The sequence below is a fragment of the Trypanosoma melophagium genome, assembly GCF_022059095.1.
Source record: "Trypanosoma melophagium isolate St. Kilda chromosome Unknown ctg1segment0, whole genome shotgun sequence".
NCBI lineage: Eukaryota > Euglenozoa > Kinetoplastea > Trypanosomatida > Trypanosomatidae > Trypanosoma > Trypanosoma melophagium.
In genome coordinates this window covers 83,000-106,779 of record NW_027125132.1, presented here as the reverse complement: position 1 = coordinate 106,779, position 23,780 = coordinate 83,000, and the positions used below count along the sequence as shown (strand labels likewise).

Here is a 23,780-nt window from a genome sequence, read left to right as displayed (position 1 = left end):
CAGGGTGAAGACGATAAAAAGGAAGAAAAAGAAATAGAGAAATAATAACTACTAACAAAATAGAAGAAAAAAACAAAAAAAAGAAGAGAGTGCAAAATCTATAAGAGGAGTGATGAACCTCATAAGGGAAGATACACTCATTCACTAAAAGAATCAAACACAGTCTCTCTCTTTACTTGCAATATTAGTATGTACCTCTCACATCTACTACTAGTTCCTTCTTCTCTGACTTAGAGACAGGCAGAGGACTGATTTAATCTATGAGCCACAAGGGATGCGTGAGTATGTTCGAATGTCTGTTCCACCTCAGCTGCAGGCTCTTTTAACGCCGCCTCTTCATTCTTTAACTCATTTATTTTACTCTCCAGGCGTTCCAACTCCATCGCCTGAGACTCTATAACACCTGCACAAGCCGATAGCTGTTCTTGTAAAATCTTTTTCTGATAGCGTAGCTGCCGCTCTGTTTTCTCCGCACTCGTAACAAGTCGGGTGAGTTCCCTAACTCGAACTTCCAACAAACGGGTTTCCATCTCTGTTTCACTCTTGTTACTTTGGCGCCCTGTACTTGAAAGGTGTGAAGGGGGTTCACTTATCTTCTTCCCTTGTGATCCACCTGAATTCTTCTTCACACTTCTAGATCGATTTACTTTAAACATTTGATTCTCCCCTGCCTGAGAAAGTGGTTTTCGGTCTAGACGAATAAGTTTTGGCACCGCCTCAAGGAGTAATGGAACGGTATCAGGATTCTCCATAACAGGGTTTCCATGAATTTCAAGATAGCGAAGTGCTCGTAACCCTCCAAGCTTTTGAAGTTCTTTTATGTCAACTATAAGATTAGAACTTAAATCAAGGTTTGAAAGGTGTTGAAGCATAAGTAATGGACTTACTGAATCCATCAAATTTCTCTGTAAAATCAATGAAGACAATGATTTGGGGAGATCAGTCATACTTGAACTTGTAATACGGTTAAAACTTACATCCAACTCTTGTAACTTTGGAGCAGCTGCTGCCAAACCTCGCAAACTCTGTAATTTATTGTTTGCTATTTTTAGACGTGTTAAAGAACCTGGAAGACTCGTAGCATCGAGTGAGATTAGTGAATTATTGGAAAGATCTAGAACTGTTAAGCACCACAGTGATTCTCCTCCTGTAAAACATGTAATGTTGTTGTGTGATAAATCCAAGGCACGTACAGGGATGTAATTTTCTCGTGATGGTGCATTCTTTCCTTGCTGAGGTTTATCAGTAGCCTCTAGTAGAAGTGTTGTTGCATCAAAGCTCTGAAGGCCCCTTCTACACAAACTCAAATCCATTTACCTGACTTTCAACTGTCTTTAATCCTTCTCAATCATCCGCGTGAAAAAAAAGAAGGAAAGAAAGAGCAAAAAAAAAACATATATAGAAAAAAAAAAAAGACAGATGGATATTTTTTTAACAGTAAGTATAAGCTCTACAGAAAAGTCTATAGGAAGTAATATATATATATATATATATATATATGAAATCTGTTTTTCTTTTTGTCTGTCTTTAAGCGTATTTTCTTTTTTACGTCGCATCTGTGACTTTGTTAACAACTCTTTTCGGAAATAGAAACACACACACACACTAAGACTCACACACATTCCTAACACATTTAGCCACTCTTTTTCCAAACGTTAACGGTGTTACTGCCTATGCAGGTAATGAGTGTGGTGCTGGGGAATTCGCTTCCTGCCAACGATGGTTCATCCTTAGTTGCACATGATACACCAAAGTAAGCCTCCAACAACACAACAGCAGACACCAGTCCTGTAGTAAATTGAGCAAATCGTACCGTAGATACCTCATCTGGACTAAGCGCCATAAGAAGTAAGACAAGTATTTGATGATGCGCATCTACACATCCACCTTCAAAAACCTGATCCAAAAGAAGTTCTGCGGCACGTTTACCAACAACCTCAGGTGGTTCATGTGGCATAGCAGTGGTCTCTTGTGAGATAACGCAGTGTTTACTGGTTGTTTCAGCGACGAGAACAACACCGTAACCACTAGAGGGTTCTCCATTATGTCTCTTAGCATTATCTAAATCTGTCACCACATAAACATCAGGAAGAAGATTTAATAGTACACCTTTTGCAGCTGTAGCGGCTCTCTGAGAAAGATCTGCTGATACACGACAACCAAAAGAAATACCACGAATGCGACGAACTCGACCTCGTGTTGTTGCATCAGCTGAATTTAACTTTCTTACTGCTTTACAATGTAAATCAATAGCGCCACCTCCTCCTGGATGTACTCCACGTCGTATAATACGTACACTGCAATCTACTCCAAAGAGTCGTAACCAACGTGTGGTCACAGTTCGAAGAGTATCGACAGAGAGATCTAGATCACTCTGTGTTGATCCCAACAAGGTCAGTTTTGTATCAAACTTTGCAAATGGAAGCATGAGAACAGCAACTTCAGCTATGTATGTTACGCAGCGGATACTAGGAACTTCATGCGAAAAGGTCCCACCAAGAATCATTCCTGGATAAAATGTTAGTGTGGTATTATTATCAGTGCATTCAATCTTGGATCCACTCGTCACGCGATCAATAAACTTAAGGAAATTGGCTTCAACCAACTTAATTCCCTGCGGTTCATCCTCGTCGTGAATTCCCGAAATGCGGACCGGTTTATTAGTGAGTAAGCTGCAGAGAATATGGTGACGGAGCAAGCTGCTCCCCTCAAATTCGAGCATTGCCTTACCACCTTCTTTTTTTCATTTTTGTTTTGTTTTGTTTTGTTTTTTTGTTGTTGTTAGAAGAAAAGGATAGAAAGAGGAGGGGTTCCAAAAGAGAAAAAGAAGAAAGAGAATAATAAGAGTAAGAGTAAAAAGACCTATATTACAATAGAATAGTGTAAAACGACATTATCATTTTCCTTGCTTTTTTTTTTTGTTCTTCTTTTCTTACCAGTCCTTTTCATTTCTCTGCCTACAATAATAACGGGAAGAACCATGTCCTCGTACCAAGAAGATAAAATGTTGGACTTGATGATAATGATAATGTTTGTAAGAGAAAAGAACGATAAGGAAATCCAAATCATAAATAATAAGAATGGTATCACAATCCTCCAACAGCATCCTTTTTTTTTTTCTTTTGCGAGAAATATAAATGTATTTTTCTTTTTCTTATCTCTCTCTCTCTCTTCCCCCAACCCAATCATCATCATCAATCTCATTTCAGTTTGGGAATAGGAAATGGCAATGTAGCGAGACGAACCACACACACACACAGAGAGAAATAAAGTGAAAGGGGAAAATGCCAAAGGAGAAGCTCAGTTCATAAGTCTCCACCAAGGCATAGATTTCCCAATGTTTTCCTCAGCAGTTGCGTTATTCAATGCTTTAACATCGAAGCGTCCTTCTGATTTTTCAAGGAATGCACGTTCGATCTTTTTTCCAAATTTCTCCTCATCATATCCCTTTGAAATACTCTCATAAAGCTTCCATGGCATAGGAACAATGTGTGATTTGGCAAGGGTGCACAATTCACCACATTCTTGAATAATAAACTCTTTTTTAGGACTATTTCCATGTTTTGATCCTGCAGCATTTATTCGTTCAATGACGTCAAATCCACCTATAACCATAGCAAATATCTGTGGGGCATAATCACCAGCAGAGACATGAATAGCAAAGTTAGGACTCTCCTTATTAACACCATACGCAATGGAGGATAAAGCCCCTCTCCACGATCCTGTACCGAGGTACTCCGTAGGCAAATAGTGCGGGTTAAACCCAGTCACCTCATGTGTCATTTCCCTACCATCACCAAAAATCAAACAATGACGCGGAACAATAGCACTCAGACGCATACCACGAAATGACTCACCTGTCCCTCCACTGCAAGTACATCTTCGATGGAAATACTCACAATAGAGAGGACAGTTTTCATTTAAGAGTCCGATAACTATTCGACCAATATCGGCACCATTTTCAGTGATATCAAAATACACTACACTTCCAATACGCAGGTCTGCTGGCATATGGGCCACACCTCGTAACATACGTTCACTGGAGAGTTGTGTTCGGTAAAAGACGTAAAGAATTACCATTAATAAGATAAAAATTGCTAAACGAATCACCGTCATAATAATCGCATATTGTCGAGCGTGTTCTTCACACCACGCCATCATCACCAACTCAAGATCGGTCAATATACGCTGAGGAAGGGGAACTTCTTCTATTAACGTGAGAGGGAGTCGCTTTACTCGTGTCACCGCATTTCCCTTATCATCTCGCACAATAATTGCGTCATCATCATCATTATTACGTGGGCGATTCTCATTGCGGATTCTGCAAAAAATTCTTGACGAACTGCAAAACAAAGTTCTGCGAGGATTACAAATAAGAGCCGCAAATGTATGTTCACTCAAAATTGCTGTGATGTGAGTGGTCTTCACGACACGAAGGCCACCAGAAATCATTTTAAAACCAAGCATCTTCTATGTATCCTTCTTTACTATATCAAGAAGGGAGGCTGCCAATTGAACGGCAAGAAGAAAGTTGATTATACAAAACACACCCACACAAACAAATAAATAAGTAAATCCACTCTTTTTTTTAACTTTCTTTTTGTGCCTCCCGCGTAGTGATGAGACTAATTGCATAAAAAGAAGTAGGGAAGAAAAGAGCTCATACACAAAGTATGTGTGTGTGTGTGTTTGCATTTGTGTATATGTGTGCATAGATATGCAAAAACAAAGAAAAAAAAGAGAGGGAAAAGGAAGAAATGGCAACAAAAAAAAGAAAGCAATTTATTTTTTTCTTGTTATACACACCAAGACGTTTTTCTTCCTTTTTTTTTTTCTCTTATAATAGGGTGAAAGGGTTAAGCGAAGAGGAAAAAAAAAGGTCATCAAAGACCATGCGAACTGGATTCTTTATCTCAAAAGCAAAAGATGCAGGGCGAAAAGGGGCGAGATCATGGCAATTAAAAGATTTGCTTGCTCCTCTCTAGTGCTCCCACCACAGTACGCCAGACTTTTTTTGAAGAATATATACCACACCTCAGAAGCTATGCTGGCAATAATTTTTGTTTTATGTTCAGTGTTTCTAACATTCACGTTCATATTCCTTTTTGATCTTTTTTTGTTTTTGTTTCTTAATGGAAGCAAACACTTTTCTTCTTAATGCAAGCATGATTACCCCTACCATTTGTTTCGTTTCTTCTTCCTTTTAATTCTTCCTTCATGTTTCGCTTTTTTCCCCTTTTTCCTTCTTTTTTTTTCTATTTCTTCTTCCTCTTTCTTTTTTTTTCTTTTTCATTTCTGCTTTGTTTTCCCGTCATTGTTGTTGTTACACAGTGGTCGTCTTATTATCCGTTATCCTGGCCATACACTCAGCCCTCACTGGATCAAAATAAGGATGCTGCATGGCTTCCAACGCCTGAACGCGTTTCACGTGATCGTACTGTAGCAGCTGATCTAGGAAGTTAAGTGCCTCTGGTGGGCATAAATGTTGATTTTCTGGCGTTATAAACAGATTCCATGGTTTCTTGCTGTGACGTCCTACTGCTGCTTCCAATAGAGGAGGAAGCGTTAAATTATATTTCTGAAGATACTCAAATAATTCATCGGTCCCTAGAACTTTGGCAATGCGAACCAGCTGATCATTATTGTCTTTTCCATGAAAAAATGGTTCCTTCATAAAAATAATACCTGCGAACATACATCCAAGAGACCACATATCAAGACGGTAATCGTACATTGGAAGTTCAACTAAGAGCTCTGGTCCTTTGAAGTAACGAGAAGCTACTCGAGCATTGTAGGTTGTGGCAGGGTGATAAAATTCTGCCAAACCCCAATCAATAAGAACAAGCCTACGCCGTTTGTGATCAATTGTAATGTTGTTTGGTTTTACATCACGATGCATAATACCCATTGAGTGTGCATACTCCAACGCCTTAAGAACCTCAAAAATGTAGTAACGTACATCATGATCTGATAATATTGGAAAAATTGCTCGAAAATCAGAAGCTTGTACGTACTCAAAAATAAAAGAAGGTGTTTTACTGCAAGGATCACGTACCACGTCATACAGTTCCACAATATTAGTTCCGCCTTGTAGATTCTGTAAAACCTTAAGTTCTCTCAATATTTTCTTTTTTTTCACGGGCTTTAAGACTTTTATTACCACCTGACGACAAAGTTTGGTGTCCCATCCTAGAAACACATCACTGTACTTCCCGCGTCCAATTTTCTCAACTATCTCGTACCTTTCAGGGGAACTCCATTGTATTCGAGCGGTTTCATAGTCCCAGTACTCTCGTGGTTTGTCCACGTTAACACGAGCGTAACGGTGCATACCATCTGTATTAGCCTGTGGTGACGCAGACATCTTTAGCATTCGCTCTATGTTTGTTTGTTTGTTTGTTTTTTTGTAATGTTTTAAGAACGAAATTTTATTGGTTGTTGTAGAAAAGTACAGACAAAAAAATAAATATGATAGAAGAAAAAAAAACAACAACACTCATCATCATTATTACCATAATAATAATAATAATAATAATAATAATAATAATAATAATAATAATAATAATAATAATAATAATGGTTAATAAAAATAATGGTTAATAAAAATAATGGTTAATAAAAAAACGCATCATCCGCACTGTGGAATCAAGCAAAAGAAAAAAAAGGAGTAGAAAATTTCTTTTTTTTTTTTTAAGTGAATTATTGCAATTAAACAGAAAGCGATAACAACTGGTTCTTTTCCCCCTATTAAGAAAGAAAAACAAAAATTTCAGGGAACCGTTCTACTAACACAGTCTCAGAACATAGCAACTCCCAGAAGAAAGGAAGAAAGAAATTAGAGGGGTCAAAGGGAAAATAGTGTGTGATTCGCTAATTGAGAATTACCACTTTATCCTCTTTTTTTACCGAACGTTTTGACAATGGGGCGTGTTCAAGACCCAAAAACGCCATTTTATTAGGAGAAGGCTGATTAGGCTGATAATATCGTTCATCACAAAACTCAAACAATTGTTTTCCCATAGGTAGAGTGGGTACAATCTCCACTACAGAATTTTCTTTTACCAAGGTCATTTTCCAATCTACCACCGCTGCTTCACTGAGTCCAAGTTTGCAAGCAATGCGTTGCAAAAGAAAAGGTGCAAGTTCATTATGACCAATATAAATACTAAAAGGATCACCATGAGTTTCAACAGGACTTGTTCGTTGACGAACCATTGTAAAATGATGTACCTGAATCAGTGATTGGGATTCCAATGGTACACCTTCTATAGGGCGTGGAATTTGTTCAATACGATATTCGGCGCTTTCTTCAAATGTAGAATGATCAAAGGTATGTGGGTGGTCCTTGTCAAATACATTGTAAATTCTTCCAAGCCAAACATCAACGAGTCGGAGTACTTTCCATCCATCAGAAGGATCAAGACTACTATAAAATAAAGCATCAGAATTAAATGGATTAACTTGATGAGAATCTTTTTCACTCGAATTTTTTACAACAATAGGAGTTGTTGGAAATGAAATAACATGCGAAACCTTTGAATTCTGAATTTCATTTATACATGTACTAAAGAGTTCTTTAGGAGTAATAGGAACTGCACGAGGCATCAGTATCCAATGTTCACTCATAGGTTTTACACGCTCACTGAATAGTTTAAATTGAAGTGAATGTGCTGCCTCAATTTCTGTAACTGTATATTTGCAATATTCGTAGTAAAGATATGGCAAAAGGGAAACACAGTGTGAAACAGGAGGTGATAGTAATTTTAAAAGTGTCGGACGGTCTTTCCTCGTACCCTTCATGAAGTACGGTAATTTTGTCTCTAGATTGTACATAGTAAAACGAATACGATCATAATTTTTTGGATCACCAATAAGCAGACCGACGTAACGTTGGAGTTGTTCGTAAGTCATGTCCTCTGCAAGTTGTGTATTGATGAGCGTAGGATAAGTAGGCGCCATATTTAGTTTAATTTCCACAGGAATTCGGTGACGAAGGAAATGTTGAAAACTTATAACGTTGGGATAAAATACATTACATTTATTTTCTGCAGATATTTCTTCTTGCCATACTAAAATGTCTCCAGATTTCAAATATTCTGGACATTTAGAAAATGTATTGTGTTCACACTCACACAATACAGATATTTCTTTTTCAATCATTTCTCCAGATTCTTTATGTGAAAGGGCAGTTTCTCCCACAGGTGATTCAATGGACTTCAATGTTATTAAATCAGATTCTTCTACGCTTTTTGAACCCATTCTTGTTAAATGATGATTATGAGTATGGGAATTCTCATCAGGAACTTCTACAATAAAATTTCTAATAAAAGGTTTTATTAACTGTAACAGTTCATCTGATTTTGTAGCTCTCTTTCGGTGTACTACTGTGCATCCCAAAAATACAACTTTTAATTGTAGTGGGATGTATAATTTATGATGATATATATCACACTCTAACTCACCCTCTCCATCAATTTCAATATGTTGTGCATTGTTAGAATTAATAACAAGTACACAACATTCTTTTTCTCCACTCAAAATATCTGATATAGTCAATCCACTAGTAATTTGTTTATGTAAACGAAGAGAATTATCTTTTTCTCTTCTTGAAGTGTACCAAAGAGATTGTTCAGAAGTTGGAATATTAAGATTTTTTTCTACAAATGATTGAATTTCTGGAAGAGCTTCTGTACTCAACAAAACTCTGAACGTTCTACTTGATGGAAATTGTTTGCCTCGTGGACGACAAGAAGAAAGAAATTCGTGATCTTCTACAATATCTTGAGGTTGTATAAAACAAATCCTTCCATATAAATGGTCTTCAGCTCGCTCCTTTAGAAGTCGTTCATATTCTTCATGTTCACGTTCTAATTGTTGAACTACATGCCATGGAACATCTTCTGGTCCCACACGTCTTAATAAATGATTCATTTCAGAAGTTCTTATGTAAACTAACATGTAAGCGTTTGTCGTATTTGGTACTTCAGATCCCCAATAATTTACCTTTACTCCACCGAAATTGGCTCCAAAAACATCTCGAAGAGAAGCTGGAGAAACGATTTCATCATTAAATCTGTACCATACATTTGAGCATCGTAAAAAACAAAAATAGTGTCCAAATCCAGTGTTCGATCCTGAATGAACTAACACACTACAAAGAGTATAATGTGTATCATTCTTAGAAGCATGAGGCATATACATTGATAAATCCAATTCATTATAATAATCCCAACGACTTAAAACTTTACTTTCGCCTCTTTCTAAATCATAGTCAAAACGTGTTAAGTGTAATAACATTATAGGTGGAGTAAGTTTTAAACGTACACCTTTTTCGGCACGATGATATGACTTTTTCCCATCAGATTCTAAACAATACTTGTTTTTTCCATCAAGAACTTCAACTTGAAAGAATTTATCTAAACTCATATAAATATTTGTTGTATTTTTTACAACAAGTTGTAAATCATAAAATAACTCTTCTCTCGCTCCATAATAGTTTACTTCATCTACACGAACAAAAGATTCCAAAACTCCTACAAATAATCTGCTAATAGCATTATTTTTTACCTGTGTTGTTTCAATACCTTTTTCAGGGTTATTAACTTGATTAAGTTTATTTTCTAGGTTATCCAATAATTCACAAGTCATTTCGTGAACGTCATGTTGTACAAAACTATCTGTAGAACTCCATCCAAAAGATTCGGTAAGTTCCGTAGTATCAACAGCCTCATTTCCTCGTTGAAGAAGACAAAATAATCTTTGAAGAGCATATGGAATAGATTTTCTTGTTTTGATGTTAACATCATTTTTTTCTTGAGCCTCCTCTAAAGTTGGCATTTGATATATTGTTAAACGAAACTCTGAGATATGAAATAATGATTGTAAAAGTGAATTTAAATAGCATGTGGCACCTTGATTTAATAATCCATTATATTTTATTTTAGGTTTATTATCCCCACCAATAAAACTTATCGATCCTTTAGGACGGGGAATTTGAATATCTGATTCCTCATTTTTAAACGCAGCACTATTAACAAAGGAGTAACCAAGAAGAGGTACAGTAGAAACAAAAGGACTCCATTGTTGTGCACTCAAATGTCGATGAACTACACAATTGTCATCTATAGCTCCAGAACCGTATATCGCAGTTAGTCGTTGTAGTGCTCGAAGAAATACAGGATGAAGTAGGTTATGAATACCACACTCTTCAAATACAGCTATACGTTCCGCACCGGTCATAGTTGCTAAGTCTGCTAATGTTATTTGACATCTTTCTAAAGCAGCTTCTGGCGGTAATAATTTTCTGTCATACAAAGCATCATCCCAAAATACATGTCGAACAACCTCAAGGACATTCAACATTTTTCACTACAAAAATGAAGTTAACGAAAAAAAAAACAGTACACAATTAAATCCACACCATCAAAAAAAAAAAAAAGAAAAGGAAAAGAAATCAAAAGAAATTAGAAATAATAACAACTCTCAAGTTATATAATAATAGAACTTTTTTTTTCTTCCACTTAGAAAGAATTTTCCCCTTCTAAAGCAACTTTGACGCAAACAAAACTTCTTTTCTACATCATTCGCCAGGCAGCTATCGTCAAAAAAAAAATTTTTTTAAGTCTAAATAGAGAAGGAAGACTACATTTCAGAAAAACGCTGAATAACAATAAGGATAAAATCTTTATCAGGTGCCACCATGATCTCATTCTTCTTACTCCGTATACGTAAAAATGAGAGATCATTTGTTGGGTCAAGATCTCTTACGCAATGACGTGCCTTAGCAGCCAGAGCTGTAATTAAATGTGCATACTGATTTTGCGTTGCCGTATCCTCAATGGTGCTTTTTATTGGAATACCCTCATTATTCACAACAATTATACCCGTTACATTCGGCCTCTGACTAATCCGCTGAAAAGTTTCCTCAATCTCAGACATTATCACCAATTTATCTTGCACTTTCCTATTTATGCTTATCTTGAACTTACCTTTTCAAGAAATAGAATAAAAAAATATGTATCAAAGAGAGAAAAAAAACTGTTTATGGGTGTCATCAGCTAGAACAAGCTCCCACAGGCTGTGCAAAAAACAAAAAAAAAGATTAGCAACTTTACAAAGAATAAAATTAAAAAAATGATACAAACCCCACATCTCAAAGGTGAAAGGGAGAGGAAAGAAAAAAAAACAGCCATGCACACGGTACTAATCCTGTTTTTTGCGAGCCATTATTGCAGACTTCCCACGAGAGCACATCTTCATAATTATAAAGAGAAAAGCCGCACCTACACTACTTAGGATGAAAATAATATCCAATTCAAGTCGCTCAATTAATGATAACCGAGCCCAGCGACAGAACATCACATCCGTACCTTTTCCCATTATTCCTACTTGTTCGATAATATCAGTAGCCCTTTTGGGACCACCCAACACATAACCCATTCTCTTAATACTCAAAAGTTTTTCTTGTATTTTAGAGTTTTTTACCACTTGTACCACAGCATCAAAAAGTTGATGAGAACTAAAAAGATATTTGTCTAATACAATACCGACTCCAGCATCTTTTACCCTTGAACACATATCAGCCTGCTCAGAAACAAGAGGCAACCCAACCATTGGAATACCACTTTCAATACTCTCATATACTGAAAAGTTTCCACAATTACTTAAAAACACCCTAGTATTCCCGTGACCTAATACAGAACGTGAAGAGAAAGGAATCTGATCAATTATTATTAACTCTTTTTTATTCCTTGCTTTTACTGAATGAGTATTACGATCCCCATGAGTCTCCCATAAAACACACATACCCAATTTCTTTATTAAGATATCAATAAATTGATCTATATTATTTTTCCAAGTATCAGACAATACATAAATAGGTCCAAGATTAATAAAGATAATACCATTAGAACAACTATGCATCCATAATTTCAATTCGGTATCATTATCTGCTGTACCCTCAACAGGTGGGAACAAAAATCCAACGGGATGCACATTTGGGCAATACGGTTGAGGAAGATCAATTCCAAAAACAAATGGTGTGATAATGTGCCTTTCATATAAAATAATCTCAAAAGAATCACTAGAATTTGTCATTTTTCTCTTTCGAATTTGTGTAACCCAGTAGTTTAGCCGTTGAAATAAATAATTCTTCCATCTTTCAATTAAATTCATACGCATACTGAAACCACTACCACGAGCAGGAAATAAGGGGTTCATCTGGGAGGGCCATTGAGTCAATGACCAGAGAAAAACAGTAGGTATCTGATATTTCCTAAAAACCCTTTCGGCATCCCATAAACCAATATCTATTATTACAACATCAGGAAGTAAACTCGACTTCTGTAAAGTATTTTTGGGTGCCGATTCAAAAAATATACCAAATTTTCTAGTGGATCCCTCAATAGAAAGAAAAGAATTTATCCACTTCAAGTCAAAATACGTTTTTGCTAACGTTTCTTGGTTCCTGTAAGAACCATTATATGTACCAACAGTTACACATCCATGTTTCACTTCTCTGAGACAGTTATTCATGAATTCCTCTGGAACGTAGACCTCAAACTCATGTCCACGAATAAGCAATTCCTTGATAATAGCCAACATTGGAGTGAACCTGGAAGGCTCAGGAAACGGTACTACACCTACGTTAAGGCCATCAACCCCCAAAACAAGAAGCAACGTTCCCATTAATATGGCACCAAAACCAGATGGGACCCACATTATAAAAAGCGATTGTTCTTTGTCTTCTAAAAAAAAAATCCCTCTTTTTCTCTGAGAAAGAAATTGTTTAAAGGGAACCAAGAAAAATGAACTAAAAGTCAATCCCAATATCAACAAAAAAATTTTATTAAGTCCACATTATGCGAGCAAAAGGGTAGTGAAAAATAGAGGATGATCTATAGAATTGAATGGATTGCTTTTTTGAACCCCTTAAGAAACAAAAAGAAAAACCAGAGACATAATCCCATCGGAACGCGGTTCTTAAGAAAGGAGAGCCAGAGGGGAAAAAAAAACAATAATAATAAATGCATTCATGCTAGCAATAACCAAAAGAAAAAACATAGAAATCAAAAACCATATGGAGTGCATAAACCAATTCGTCATCACGCACCTCAGGTCACAAAACAAACATAAGGAAACAAAACAAGAACCCAAAACACCCCGCCAATTTAACGAAAAGGATCACAGGAAAAAAAGCACAGATGCTCGGGGAGGGCTAAGGGGAAATACAAACAAAACAAAAAAAAAACTCTCGCCGCCCCTCTTTTTTTTTTCCTTCTTCTTCCTTCTTCGGCCCCCTCCGGTGGGATGTGCGGGCGGTTCTGCCCCGCCGACTTCGCCGAAGGCCGAAACCCGGCGAAAGAAAAGGACCGCGAAGCCAAAGAAACCCCGGACCCGAAAAAATTAAAAAAAAACGCGGCTCCCCACCCCCCGCCCTCTGCCCGCCTTTCCCTCGCCCGCCGGCCCGTCCGGCAGCCCACGGGGGCAAACGCCGCCGAGCGAGAAGAATCGCGGAGAACACGCCCACCGCGCACGCGTATATATATATTTTTTTTTTTGGAATTTGAGTTTTGAAGGCCCGGCTTCTTCGGGAAGGTTTTTTTTCTTTCTTTTGGAAGTTTCCCAAATCATTTCGGACTCCGGAACCCGTTCTTGCGGTTAAAAAATAACCTTTCTTTCCCCAAAGCGCCCCGGCAGACCCACAGCCACGCCGCGCGGCCAAATTGGTTTTATTTTTCCCTTCTTGGCTGCCCCGGCGCCCGCGCCCACACCCTTCGCGCCCTGGGAGGTTCTCGGGGCTCGGCGGTCGGTTCTGTTCACGCGCACCCCGTTGTCACCCAACGGACGCGCCCGCCCCGCCACGGGATCAAAGCGCGTTTTTTTTTTTTTTTCAACAGCGGAGAGAAGTCAGAGAGAACCATTTTGCAACAACCGCGCGGTTCCAAAGGCAAAAAAAAAAGAAAGTTTGTCGCCATGCGATTGTGGCGAAACGATGGGGCCACACAGAAAACACCCCTAAACTCAGTGGACTGCCGTTTTGGGGGACCATTTGCCCAATACTTTCGCCAATGCCCCTTTAAATGCGCGGACCCCCACCCTCTGACTTGCCTCAAGTTCCTCTCGTTTCTTCTTGAGTTCTCTGTTTGCTAAAAGGCCCTCCTGTTTCCCGGCCCACTTTCGAAAGAAAGCTTCCAAACGCAGGCGGCAAGGCGGAGGCATTCCCTTATCCTGCGCCCGGGCGGGGTTTCAGTTCTAGAAGCGCTTGTGTCTATTTGTTTTTCTGTGGCCTTTCTGTTCTCTTTTTTTTCTTTCTTCTTCTTTGGCAATTGTATCTTGATATTTTCTTGATTCTTATATTTCCATTTCCGATTGGGTAGCGCTTTTGTTGTTTGGCTATCTTCTGCTAGGGTTTTTTGTATTGCATACTTGCATTTTTCTTTTTCTAGAAAACTTTCATTGAAGGATTGCCTCACCGCGCACCAAAGGGTGATGCAAATTCTATTCCATCCATTAAAGTTCCACCTGTTATTTGTGCATAGCCGGATTTGCTTCATCAGGAAGGCCCGGATAGATGGGATGCCGGCTTCCTGTCAAGATGGTGACGGGAGAAACTCAGAGAAAAAGGATGAATTTGTTTTCTGGCTACAATCAAAATAAAATATAACCCCATTCTTTCCCAAAGACGGAGCCCCATATCTGCGGTTGCTCGCCTTTGAGTATGAGCAGGAAACATTTTTGAGGAAAAGGTCCTCGGGAAATTATGGTGAAACATAGCTTGCAAATCACATGTTGCTGGTACAACATTCCTTTCCTAAAAGCGATTGACGCGTTGGCACAAACGCCATGTTCACAAATATACCTTCACACACACTCTTTTAAAACCAGACCTTTTGAAGACACCCCGTGGTGTTAATTGGGAAAATGAAACATTGCATATTTTTGCCAGACACGAGTAGAAATACAACCTTCCCCAAATAGTTCGCAAAAGGAAAAAATAAGACATAAGGAAAGTTTAAGCCAAAAGGATTTCACAAGTTAACAGCAGCAGATAGCAACAACGCCTTTGCCTATGTCCCGGTCTGTGTTATCCAAATTGCGAGTTTTGCCTCAAAGAACTAGGCCCATTACCAAGAACAAGCTAACAGAGTTGCTTTTAGAAGAAGAAATAAAAGCCAATGACGACAACATTTAGAAATTCTCAGCTCCAAAAGGCTGTTAGTCTCTGGTGGGGTGACGTTTTGCATGCTACAACAAGTCTTCTGTTCCCAAAAAAACAGAGCGATATTACACACTAGAGTCTTGGCGATTCTCTTCTCAACAGCGCGAACTGCCTTGGAAACCTTTCAGCAGGAATCAAGCAATGCGCCTGGCAACATGATATGAGAGTCATGCTCAATACTGAAAAAGGAATTTCCCTTTTCAACCACTGAAACAAAAACCGAAAGGAATAAATGGAGAACAGCAATAGTAAATGGCGCTGCAAGGTGTTAGGGCAACGCAACGCCACCCCCCAAAAAAGGCACGCACCCACCCACCCAAGGCCTATAATAAAGCAACTGCCCCAAAGGAATCCCTTCTAAAGAACCAAAACAAATCCACAGAACGAACCACCCACACACAGTTATTACCAAAGTGGCGCGCGTTGGCCACTGATTCTGGCAATGTGAACGCCCGAAAATGGCCGCCATGAAAGGGGTGGGATGCGCCTTTCCCTCTCAAAGCTTCGGCCCGGCACAAGCGGGAAGCGGGGTCCCCAGCGCGCCCGGCGGAGGCAGCGCGCAAAAAGAGCCGCGCTTTCCCTTTCCCGCGGTGTTTTGCAAAGCGCGCAAATGCCTTGAAGTCCTCTTGAAGCACGGTGTTTTCAACCAGGCATCAGGCACCAAGAACCGCTCTACCCGTTTGGTTGGCGCATGAATCTGGGGATGGGGAAACCCTTCCCTTTTCCACAGGCATTTCCCAAGCCAAGAAAGGCAAAACAAAAAATTTTCCTTTTTGCACATCTGACGTGTTTTTCATTCTCTGTATGGCGTCCGTATTGCGATCGAACATCGCAACCACCATACACAAAAATAATGCCAACGAACCAATTGCTTAAACCAGTTTCGGGCTCCAGCAAACGGATTAAGACGACTTCTTCGAGGGAGAGGGCACTGTCCAGAGACCCTTCTCGGCAAAGAAAGGGCTGAAAATATTATTTTTGTTAATTGAGTTAAAAGGAAAGTCAAAGCTTATACAAAAGACAAATTCAATTGCAAGGCGTCGGAGAAGGCCACCCTACCATAGATGCCGCTTATTGCGTTGGAGAATGCAAATCGCCAGAGCAGAGAGGAAACTTTATTACATGAGAAATGGAAAGGCGACGGCAGAAGAACAAAGAACCGATGTTTAGAACCGTTTTTTTTTTTTTTAACAGCGACAATTATGGCCCAACGCCGGTCCGCCATTCTAGCCCAGTGCCGATCTCTTGGGCCGGCTGTTTTCGCGAACCGCACCCCAACACATGAGCGGAGAAAACAACACAACCGAGCCCAAATCAACCCAGCCAAAGCGACGAAGCAACCCCCGGAAACACACCAGAAAGACCAGTTCGGCCCAGCGTTAAGATTGGAGTGAGCCTTTTATTCCCCAGCAAAGGCGAGGGCTTTGCCGCATTGTTGTGGGAGTTTGTGGCGCCGGTTTCTGGGTTTAGGGAACGGGAGCCAAAGGATGGCAAGCCCAGAGGCGAAGAAAATAAAAAAAAACTTCTGACAGGGAGGAATTTCTAATCACAGCCGCGCCCCGACAAAGAAGAGCCACCCCGAAAGGCCATGCGCACCGGAGGTTTGCCAGCCCACAACCGAAGGCGAAGCAGAGAACGCGGGACCGGCCACCGCCAGAAAACACCCGGGACCAGGCGCCTCCGTTTTTTTCTTTGCTGCTGTTGTTGCTGTTCCGCCGGTTGCCTCCGCGGTGTGTTTTGGCGCTTGGGGTGAGGTTGGGGGCCCTTCGCTTTTGGGGGCTGCTGGGGGCGGGGAAACAAAGCAACGACACCTCCGTTTGCAAGCGCGCTTCGGCAAAAGTTGTATATCGGGTTGATTGCGCCCAATGGCTTTTGCGACTGCCTTATGCTGGGCGCGTCTCCCCAAACACTTTATCTCGCTAGCGAGTTGTTTCCGGCTGGTGTCCTGTTATTCTTTTTTTTCGTCTATGCTTAAAGCGCTTGAAGGGCTTTTAAATTTTGAACGGCTTCGCCTTTGGAAAAGCCCGAGGGCCCCTTCAAGATTCGGTTTCCCAATACCCAACGGGAGTCGCCCGGCCGGAAATCGCCCCAACGGACGGCACGCTTCCGATGCCAAGGGCGGAAAGAGGACGAACAGCCAGGAAGCTCTCGCAGGCGCTTTCGGGTTTCCCACGGAAGGAACCCACCACAATCCGCCAGGCAAGATGAAAAACGCGCAAAACGCCCCCTTCTTTTTGCCATCCCTATAGGGGGCCAAAAACTTCAGAACCGCGCGAGGTAAAAAAATTTTTTTCATTATTCACAAGCCCCCGCTCGTATAGACGCAGGCGTGGGACGAAAATTTGGAGACCTGGCAGCAAACCGAACCACCGAAGAACAGAAAATGACGGCCCGGGCCCCCTGCTGGGTTGCAGGCGTTTGGGCCAAAATCATAAGATGTTGGTTGGCGTTTTCGCCCCAACGGGGCTGCGAATTGCCATATCGATTTGCGATCCCCGAGCCGCCGGCCCGTGGAAAATTCGTGGCCAAGCGGGCCCTGCTTTGATGCCAGAATCCGCCCCATGAGCCGCAACAATTAGAGGACAGACGCCCCCTTTCAAGAATCGCGATTTTATTGGCGAACTGTTTAATGGCACCCTTGGGGCCCCACTTTGGCACAGACGGGCGCCCCTTTCCCTTTGCGGTCCGCTCTGGAAGAAAAAACGCCCTTTGTGGGCAGCATGGGGCCCCAGGGGATTGGGCGTTATCTAAGAAACGGGGCCGCGCACATATATATGCGCAATTGGGTCAGGAACGTCTAGGATTAGGGCATTTTGTTTTCATTTGCCCTGTTTTCTTTGCAAATGGATTTATTGGTTTTCTCAAAATTAAGCGTTCGAAGTTATCGTTTTTTGAAAGCTTGCGAAAAGAATGATTGAACTTTGCGTCAATTTTTGTTATTATCTTTTATGCTTCAAAGTCTGCCAAAATTAAGTTTCCTGAAAAAAAAGTAAGCCACAAGAAAGCGTTATGCTAACTCTATCCCGCCAGCCGTTTACAGCAGAACGGCAAATTAGCACGCAGGCGTTAACAGCATTTGTGCACCATAAAGGCAAAACGACTTTTTTCCTTGACTATTGTCCAGCAGCTTCTCCGCAAACAATTTATCAAGCTGAAGTTGAGTTATTCCTTAAAAATGACACCTTAATGGTTCGGGTAAACGGCCGTAACGTCATGCCATGGGCGTCTCTTGGTCCCTCCCTGGTGCGCTATAATGTGCCGCTCAACCCAGTCTTTCTACAAGCATTTGAAGAAGCACTTGCGTGTTTCAGTGCCGAATGGAAAGCATTGGCAGCAGCACGTCCAAGTTTAACCTATGAGTATCGAAATGCATTAAAAGAATTACAGGATGAATCCTTTCGGGCACAGCATCACGTAAGCAATCAGGTCCAGGAATTACAAGACCAAATAGCACATCTTCACCAGGCAGCCATGATCGAAAAAACACAAAAGGAAGAAATGCAAGCGTATTTGAAACATACCCAGACGCAGTTGGCCAAAACACAAGGGCGACTTGTGGCAGCATTACAAAGGCTCTCGCAGTAAGAGAATGAAATGTTGGAATTGCGGGCACAAGGGTCCCAGTCTCAAACGGAGAAGGCTGAAATGTTAGTGCAACTTACATCAGCAAGGGAACGGCTAAGGCAAAAAGAAAATCGATTTGCCGAATCATTGCGCCAATTAGGGCACGAGACGCAAACACTGGGAAAAGAAGAAACACGCGGCATTGACCCACAAGCCGTTCATACACCTACAAAGGAAGCACGAAAAGAATGGCCCGGGGAGACGACACCGATGGGTTATGAGGAAAGCCCAAAAGAGGTTTTCCGGGGAACGCAGGAACAAAGCCAACCGGTTTGTACCGAATATGTACGACCAGAAGAGCGCATCAGAACATTTGAAGGAATGATGGATTATTTACTGCAGACTTCACCAAGCCAATTGGTGGCGGCATACCGGAAATTTTCCTATGCCAGCTAATCCAGGGCCAGCCTATAATGATGCATGGAATAATTTTGTGCAATGGGCCAACACCATTCGTAATGAAGGAATGTCGAATCAACAGGTACGCTTCGGAAGCCAGTTATACACCGAACTCAGGGTTATTCAGACAGCAAAGGATTTTCCAGGAGTGAAGATGCAGGATATCAAGGAGGCCATTGCTCAGCCTTTAAAAAGAGAGGATCCATTCATACAAGCAGCCATGAAGTTGAGGAAGAAACAGTCGGCATAACCACTCAGCAAGTCACACTATTTCAGATGCTGTCTCCTCGGGCATTACGGCTTTACGTGCCGGGTGCAATTGCAACGAGAGACTTTTAAACCAAGAAACGATATTCGGCCACGGAAACAGTGAATGCCGGGGCCAAGGGATGATGGGATATCAACGAAAGTTAGATATTCAGGATTGGATTCGCCAACAAAACACCGTGGTTTTCTTCCAATCACATTTCCGAAAGGTGACAGAAGGTATCATAACAGGAAATATACAGAAACACAACACACAACTACACCAACGGCAAGCATTATTTCCATCATCAACACTTCTCCAACGGACAAAATCTATAAACGACATTACGATCATACCCGCACCTTCCCAAGATCCGTACATTGTGGCGCTGGCATCAGAGGCCAATCGTGTCGCCAAACGCGTGTGGACCCGCACAACATGGGAATAACGGGGATCCATAATAAGAAAATTCATAAAGTTCGTGATACAAAACAAATTGGAAGTGACGGAAAAAACATTCCGTTATTTGTCGTAAGTCTACAATTGACAAGGAACAGCGCGATTCAATACACGCGCACACTGATCACCATGCTGGCATTAGGGAGAACGCCCACTCAAATGTTTCTGGCGGGCCTCCAAAAGACAGCGACAGCAGATCCCATGAAACAAGCAAAACCAATGTTGAGATGGGAATTAGATATGATAAGCGATGCCCTTACAAAGAGAAAGAGATTGAGTGGCTTTACGACTAGCGTGGGTTACAGCCAGCCGTTGGGGAGAAATAGCACAACTTCAAAAACAAAATTTCGTGCCACACAATCAAGATCCCAATGCCATAATATTGGATTGAGCGGCACTACCAAAAACATTCAAGAGCGACCCTCACAGAGCGGCAAGATACGTGGTAATCGCAGATGCGGACGCACGACGCGTCAAGGAAACCATAAAAGGAATGTCAAGCGACGAAAAGCTAACGACGCCAACTACAAAAGGCATGGAGAATATTCTTCGACCGTATGGAATGACAGCTCACTCCATAAAGAGAGGAGCGCTAGCACACGCCGCGGCAGCAGTGATCGAACACGATCTCGATCCACGATTACTAACACAGTTAGGGAAACACGCAGACCCCATGGAACTCCCACGCAGCACGGTGCGATACTTAGGCCATTGGGCCGCAACAATAAACAAGTCCGCATACTTGACATCATTGACGTAAGAGAATTAGAAAAATGAGCTGCAGAAAAATGGGAATTACCAGAATTGACAACGCAACACATTCGCGCCCCTTTCAAAGGGCATAATATACTGCAACAATCACACCGAAACAGTGTGGCGACAAAAGAAGACGAAACACAATTACCGCTGCAACAAATAGACGTAGGCACGCTTTCCACCCAATGGATAAGAGACCGCCTCAACCATAAGGCCAGGAGGCATTGGGATGAGGTGTGGCACATTATGCAGAAACCCGAATTATACGCCAAACGGCTTGAATCCAACTTACGAATTAATAACGCTGATGCGCAGCGTATGAAGGAAGCAGGAATTATTTGTACAGCTTCATTACATCCAGCTGCAGGTTGGGTGGTTCCTATTACGGTGGTGGAGGGCAAACCCTCCGGACAAAGAATAAGTTTTATTGCGTGGCCGAGAGAAAAGAATGACAGGGATGATCATGAGGCCGATGCGCCTTTGGGACACATTTCCCGGTGCCTGGATGCGGTTCACGGCGAAACCGCGACATTATTTGATTTAAAGGCATCATTTTTCCAGGTGGCCTTACCAGTAAACACACGCGCAAGTTTCCGTTGCCGCACGGAATCAGGTGAATTCGTTGAGTTCACTCGCCTTCCCATGAGCTATAAATGTAGTCCTGAGATTATAAATACCATTACAAGAGTTTTGGCTGGAGATTCAGAATTGGCATTGCCACAATATGCAGCACCAGAAGGTTTACACATACATGTATGGATTGATAACATCCGAATAAGTGGTCCACATCAGAAGGTGGATGCTTTGGGAAAGACAATTCGGAAGAACATGCAACAATGCGGCGCCACCATTGGAGAACAGAAGCCCAACACTAAAGAATATGATTTCATAGGCGTACATTTCAATCACAAAGAAAACACGGTGACTTTAAGTGAGAAAGCAATACAGAGATTGCAACAGGCTCCTTCACTGGATAACACGACAGTCGAAGAACTGGAGAGCACAGTTTCGCGTATGCTTTATGCGGGTGGGGTAAGAGGTGCAGCTCTTTTCCCTTATTATTTCTTCTTGAAAATCGTACGTCGACGTTTATCTCGTTTAAATCGAGGATTAATACGGCCACAAGACCCGGCAAATTTATCACCAACTGCAAGGGACATCGGACAAAGTTTGCTCAACACATTGTTAATGAACGACCCGGTTCATCCTCCACAAAAGTTGCCCTCCACGGCAACACTCGGCACTGACGCCTCCATGTACGGATGGGGGGCGTTATTATTCAAAGATTCAGGGGAGTTTTGGTGGCTGCTGGTGGTGCTTGGAAGCACTCACCTCGCATGATTTCTAAAGCAGACGCACGCCGTTCACCGGGCATTGCGCGGTTTTAAAATACATTTGGCAGGGCCATTGGATATTCCGTTGGTAACGCAACGGTTGTGCACATTATGCAAAAAGGAAACTCGCACTCGGAGGCGTTGGTTTCAGAAGTCGGCGCCATTAAAAAGGGTTTACGCTCACACGGTATGCGCGCTACGTAGGGTTATGAGGCTTCAGAGCAAAATCCAGCGGATGGAATATCTAGGGGGGAAAACATCAAAAAATTAAACTTAGCGAAAGGGTAGAACTTGCGATGGGGAGAGCGGGGAACGGATTAAAAAGGGCTTTCAGCACTTCCATTTCGTCACTTCTGTTATTTTTATTAGGAAATAATGTTAGGGAGAAAATATTTGGATACACTTGCGTTGTCAGGGGTGGAAAGCTTTGGTTCTTACAGAAAATTATTATATCGGTGTTTCTTTCTTCTATTTTATTTGTTTTATTATGCGGAAAAGCAAGGCTTAAATTATGCTTTTTAGTTTCTAGTTTCCGGCCTACTCATGCGCATTGCCCCCCATACAGAGAGGACTGGCGGAGGTGACGAAGCAAAGCCCCTACCAGTTCGCGGTTTGGAAGTAAGACTCCACATCAAATTTTGTTTTTATCATTTGCGCAGCCCAACGGTAGGTGAAAGTTTGAGAGAGAAATAGGGCCCAGATGATCGGTTGTACTGAATCAAACTCGTTTCTTCCTTTGTCTGTTGTTCATCGTTTATATAAGGTGAGAACTAATCTAAAACACAAAATTTTGAAGCATATTTTTCCCTTTCCGGGCGTTTTATCGTCGATTTCCACTTTTTTATCGGTCCCCATTTCTATACCACCTGCAGGAAAATTTTTCATCACGTACAGGAAAACAAGAGATTAAGTGGCCATATAACCCGTTTAAGAATAAAAAAACCCCTAGCCAAATAACTGCCTTCGGTTGCTTTTGCTGCAATTGTTCCCGTGTGCCAATCGGATTGGTTATAAATCAAAAGCGGGAAATCGTTGACAGCTTGCAGTACGTCTAACGATTCGCATGCGCGATTTCTAAAGTAGGGGATTCAATTCTGCATTAGGCTGTTTGAGCATCTAAAAGCTATCAAGCCAAGAATCCTTGTAAATGAGCCGCTGCCTAGACCCACGGCGCTGGGGTCAAGTGTTTGAATTTATTCGGGAAATCTGAAAGCAATCAATACATTTTTGAAGGAAGGGGTCGCCTAAGAAACAAGGTTAAAAAATTTTTTCTCGACACATATGTTCTCTGGAATGTTTTTCCCCGATGGCGTTTGGCCGCTATGGGGCGGCGCCAAGACCCATTCCCTCGCATTCTTCAAATGAAGCCGTGGGGGCCAACAATACTCTCTTCTAAAGGGTTTGTTGGTTCGTAAGCTGCAAACGTCGCGCAGGTCCGGGATCAGCCGCGTCGTGATGGGACAAAACTTTAATCCGAGAAGGCCCCGGGGGCACGCAGCATCGTGCTATCAGCAGCGGTTTCTTTTTTATATATATTTCACATTTGCCTGAGTTCTATTTTGGAAAATCAGGAGCCCAAGAGATATAATTAGAACCATGCCATCCAGTGCTGCAAATTGGATTTAGTTGCTGGGGCAACCCAGAGGAGCACTAAAAAATCCATTCCTCACCATCAATGAGGGTCTCAGAGATATCTTTTCCATTCACGCACCATTTGCATGGTGGTGAAAAGAAAAATAAT

General features: G+C 41.4%; 9 protein-coding genes across 10 annotated transcripts; 2 read left to right on the top strand and 7 right to left on the bottom strand.

Moving 5' to 3' along the window:
- Positions 1-230: 230 nt before the first annotated feature.
- Positions 231-1,313, bottom strand: LSM04_002483 (Leucine-rich repeat; the record flags this gene model as incomplete). Its single annotated transcript, XM_067335169.1, has 1 exon — positions 231-1,313. The coding sequence occupies one exon, from the start codon at positions 1,311-1,313 to the stop codon at positions 231-233; it is 1,083 nt and encodes a 360-aa protein (XP_067195059.1).
- A 320-nt stretch (positions 1,314-1,633) lies between these two features.
- Positions 1,634-2,722, bottom strand: LSM04_001026 (RNA 3'-terminal phosphate cyclase; the record flags this gene model as incomplete). Its single annotated transcript, XM_067335168.1, has 1 exon — positions 1,634-2,722. One exon carries the CDS (start codon positions 2,720-2,722, stop codon positions 1,634-1,636), a length of 1,089 nt encoding a protein of 362 aa, XP_067194967.1.
- Positions 2,723-3,300: 578 nt separating this feature from the next.
- Positions 3,301-4,452, bottom strand: LSM04_002464 (Cyclophilin-type peptidyl-prolyl cis-trans isomerase domain; the record flags this gene model as incomplete). Its single annotated transcript, XM_067335167.1, has 1 exon — positions 3,301-4,452. The coding sequence occupies one exon, from the start codon at positions 4,450-4,452 to the stop codon at positions 3,301-3,303; it is 1,152 nt and encodes a 383-aa protein (XP_067195056.1).
- An 871-nt stretch (positions 4,453-5,323) lies between these two features.
- On the bottom strand, positions 5,324-6,373 carry LSM04_003361 (Protein kinase domain; the record flags this gene model as incomplete). Its single annotated transcript, XM_067335166.1, has 1 exon — positions 5,324-6,373. One exon carries the CDS (start codon positions 6,371-6,373, stop codon positions 5,324-5,326), a length of 1,050 nt encoding a protein of 349 aa, XP_067195104.1.
- Positions 6,374-6,870: 497 nt separating this feature from the next.
- On the bottom strand, positions 6,871-10,362 carry LSM04_001609 (Ubiquitin carboxyl-terminal hydrolase 7; the record flags this gene model as incomplete). The annotated part of the gene is made up of 1 exon (XM_067335164.1): positions 6,871-10,362. The coding sequence occupies one exon, from the start codon at positions 10,360-10,362 to the stop codon at positions 6,871-6,873; it is 3,492 nt and encodes a 1,163-aa protein (XP_067195002.1).
- A 279-nt stretch (positions 10,363-10,641) lies between these two features.
- On the bottom strand, positions 10,642-10,938 carry LSM04_004858 (Roadblock/LAMTOR2 domain; the record flags this gene model as incomplete). The annotated part of the gene is made up of 1 exon (XM_067335163.1): positions 10,642-10,938. The coding sequence occupies one exon, from the start codon at positions 10,936-10,938 to the stop codon at positions 10,642-10,644; it is 297 nt and encodes a 98-aa protein (XP_067195191.1).
- A 264-nt stretch (positions 10,939-11,202) lies between these two features.
- LSM04_002167 (UDP-glucuronosyl/UDP-glucosyltransferase) lies at positions 11,203-12,720 on the bottom strand (the record flags this gene model as incomplete). The annotated part of the gene is made up of 1 exon (XM_067335162.1): positions 11,203-12,720. The coding sequence occupies one exon, from the start codon at positions 12,718-12,720 to the stop codon at positions 11,203-11,205; it is 1,518 nt and encodes a 505-aa protein (XP_067195040.1).
- Positions 12,721-16,284: 3,564 nt separating this feature from the next.
- LSM04_006211 (uncharacterized protein) lies at positions 16,285-17,076 on the top strand (the record flags this gene model as incomplete). 2 transcript variants are annotated; one of them, XM_067335160.1, is made up of 2 exons in its annotated part: positions 16,423-16,610; positions 16,806-17,076. In XM_067335160.1, 2 exons carry the CDS (start codon positions 16,423-16,425, stop codon positions 17,074-17,076), a joined length of 459 nt encoding a protein of 152 aa, XP_067195277.1. The 2 variants fall into 2 exon arrangements, with proteins under 2 accessions (XP_067195278.1, XP_067195277.1); XM_067335161.1 differs by lacking the exon at positions 16,806-17,076 and having other exon boundaries at positions 16,285-16,614.
- Positions 17,077-17,187: 111 nt separating this feature from the next.
- LSM04_005792 (uncharacterized protein) lies at positions 17,188-17,785 on the top strand (the record flags this gene model as incomplete). Its single annotated transcript, XM_067335159.1, has 2 exons — positions 17,188-17,384; positions 17,635-17,785. The coding sequence occupies 2 exons, from the start codon at positions 17,188-17,190 to the stop codon at positions 17,783-17,785; spliced, it is 348 nt and encodes a 115-aa protein (XP_067195251.1).
- Between the last annotated feature and the right edge of the window lie 5,995 nt (positions 17,786-23,780).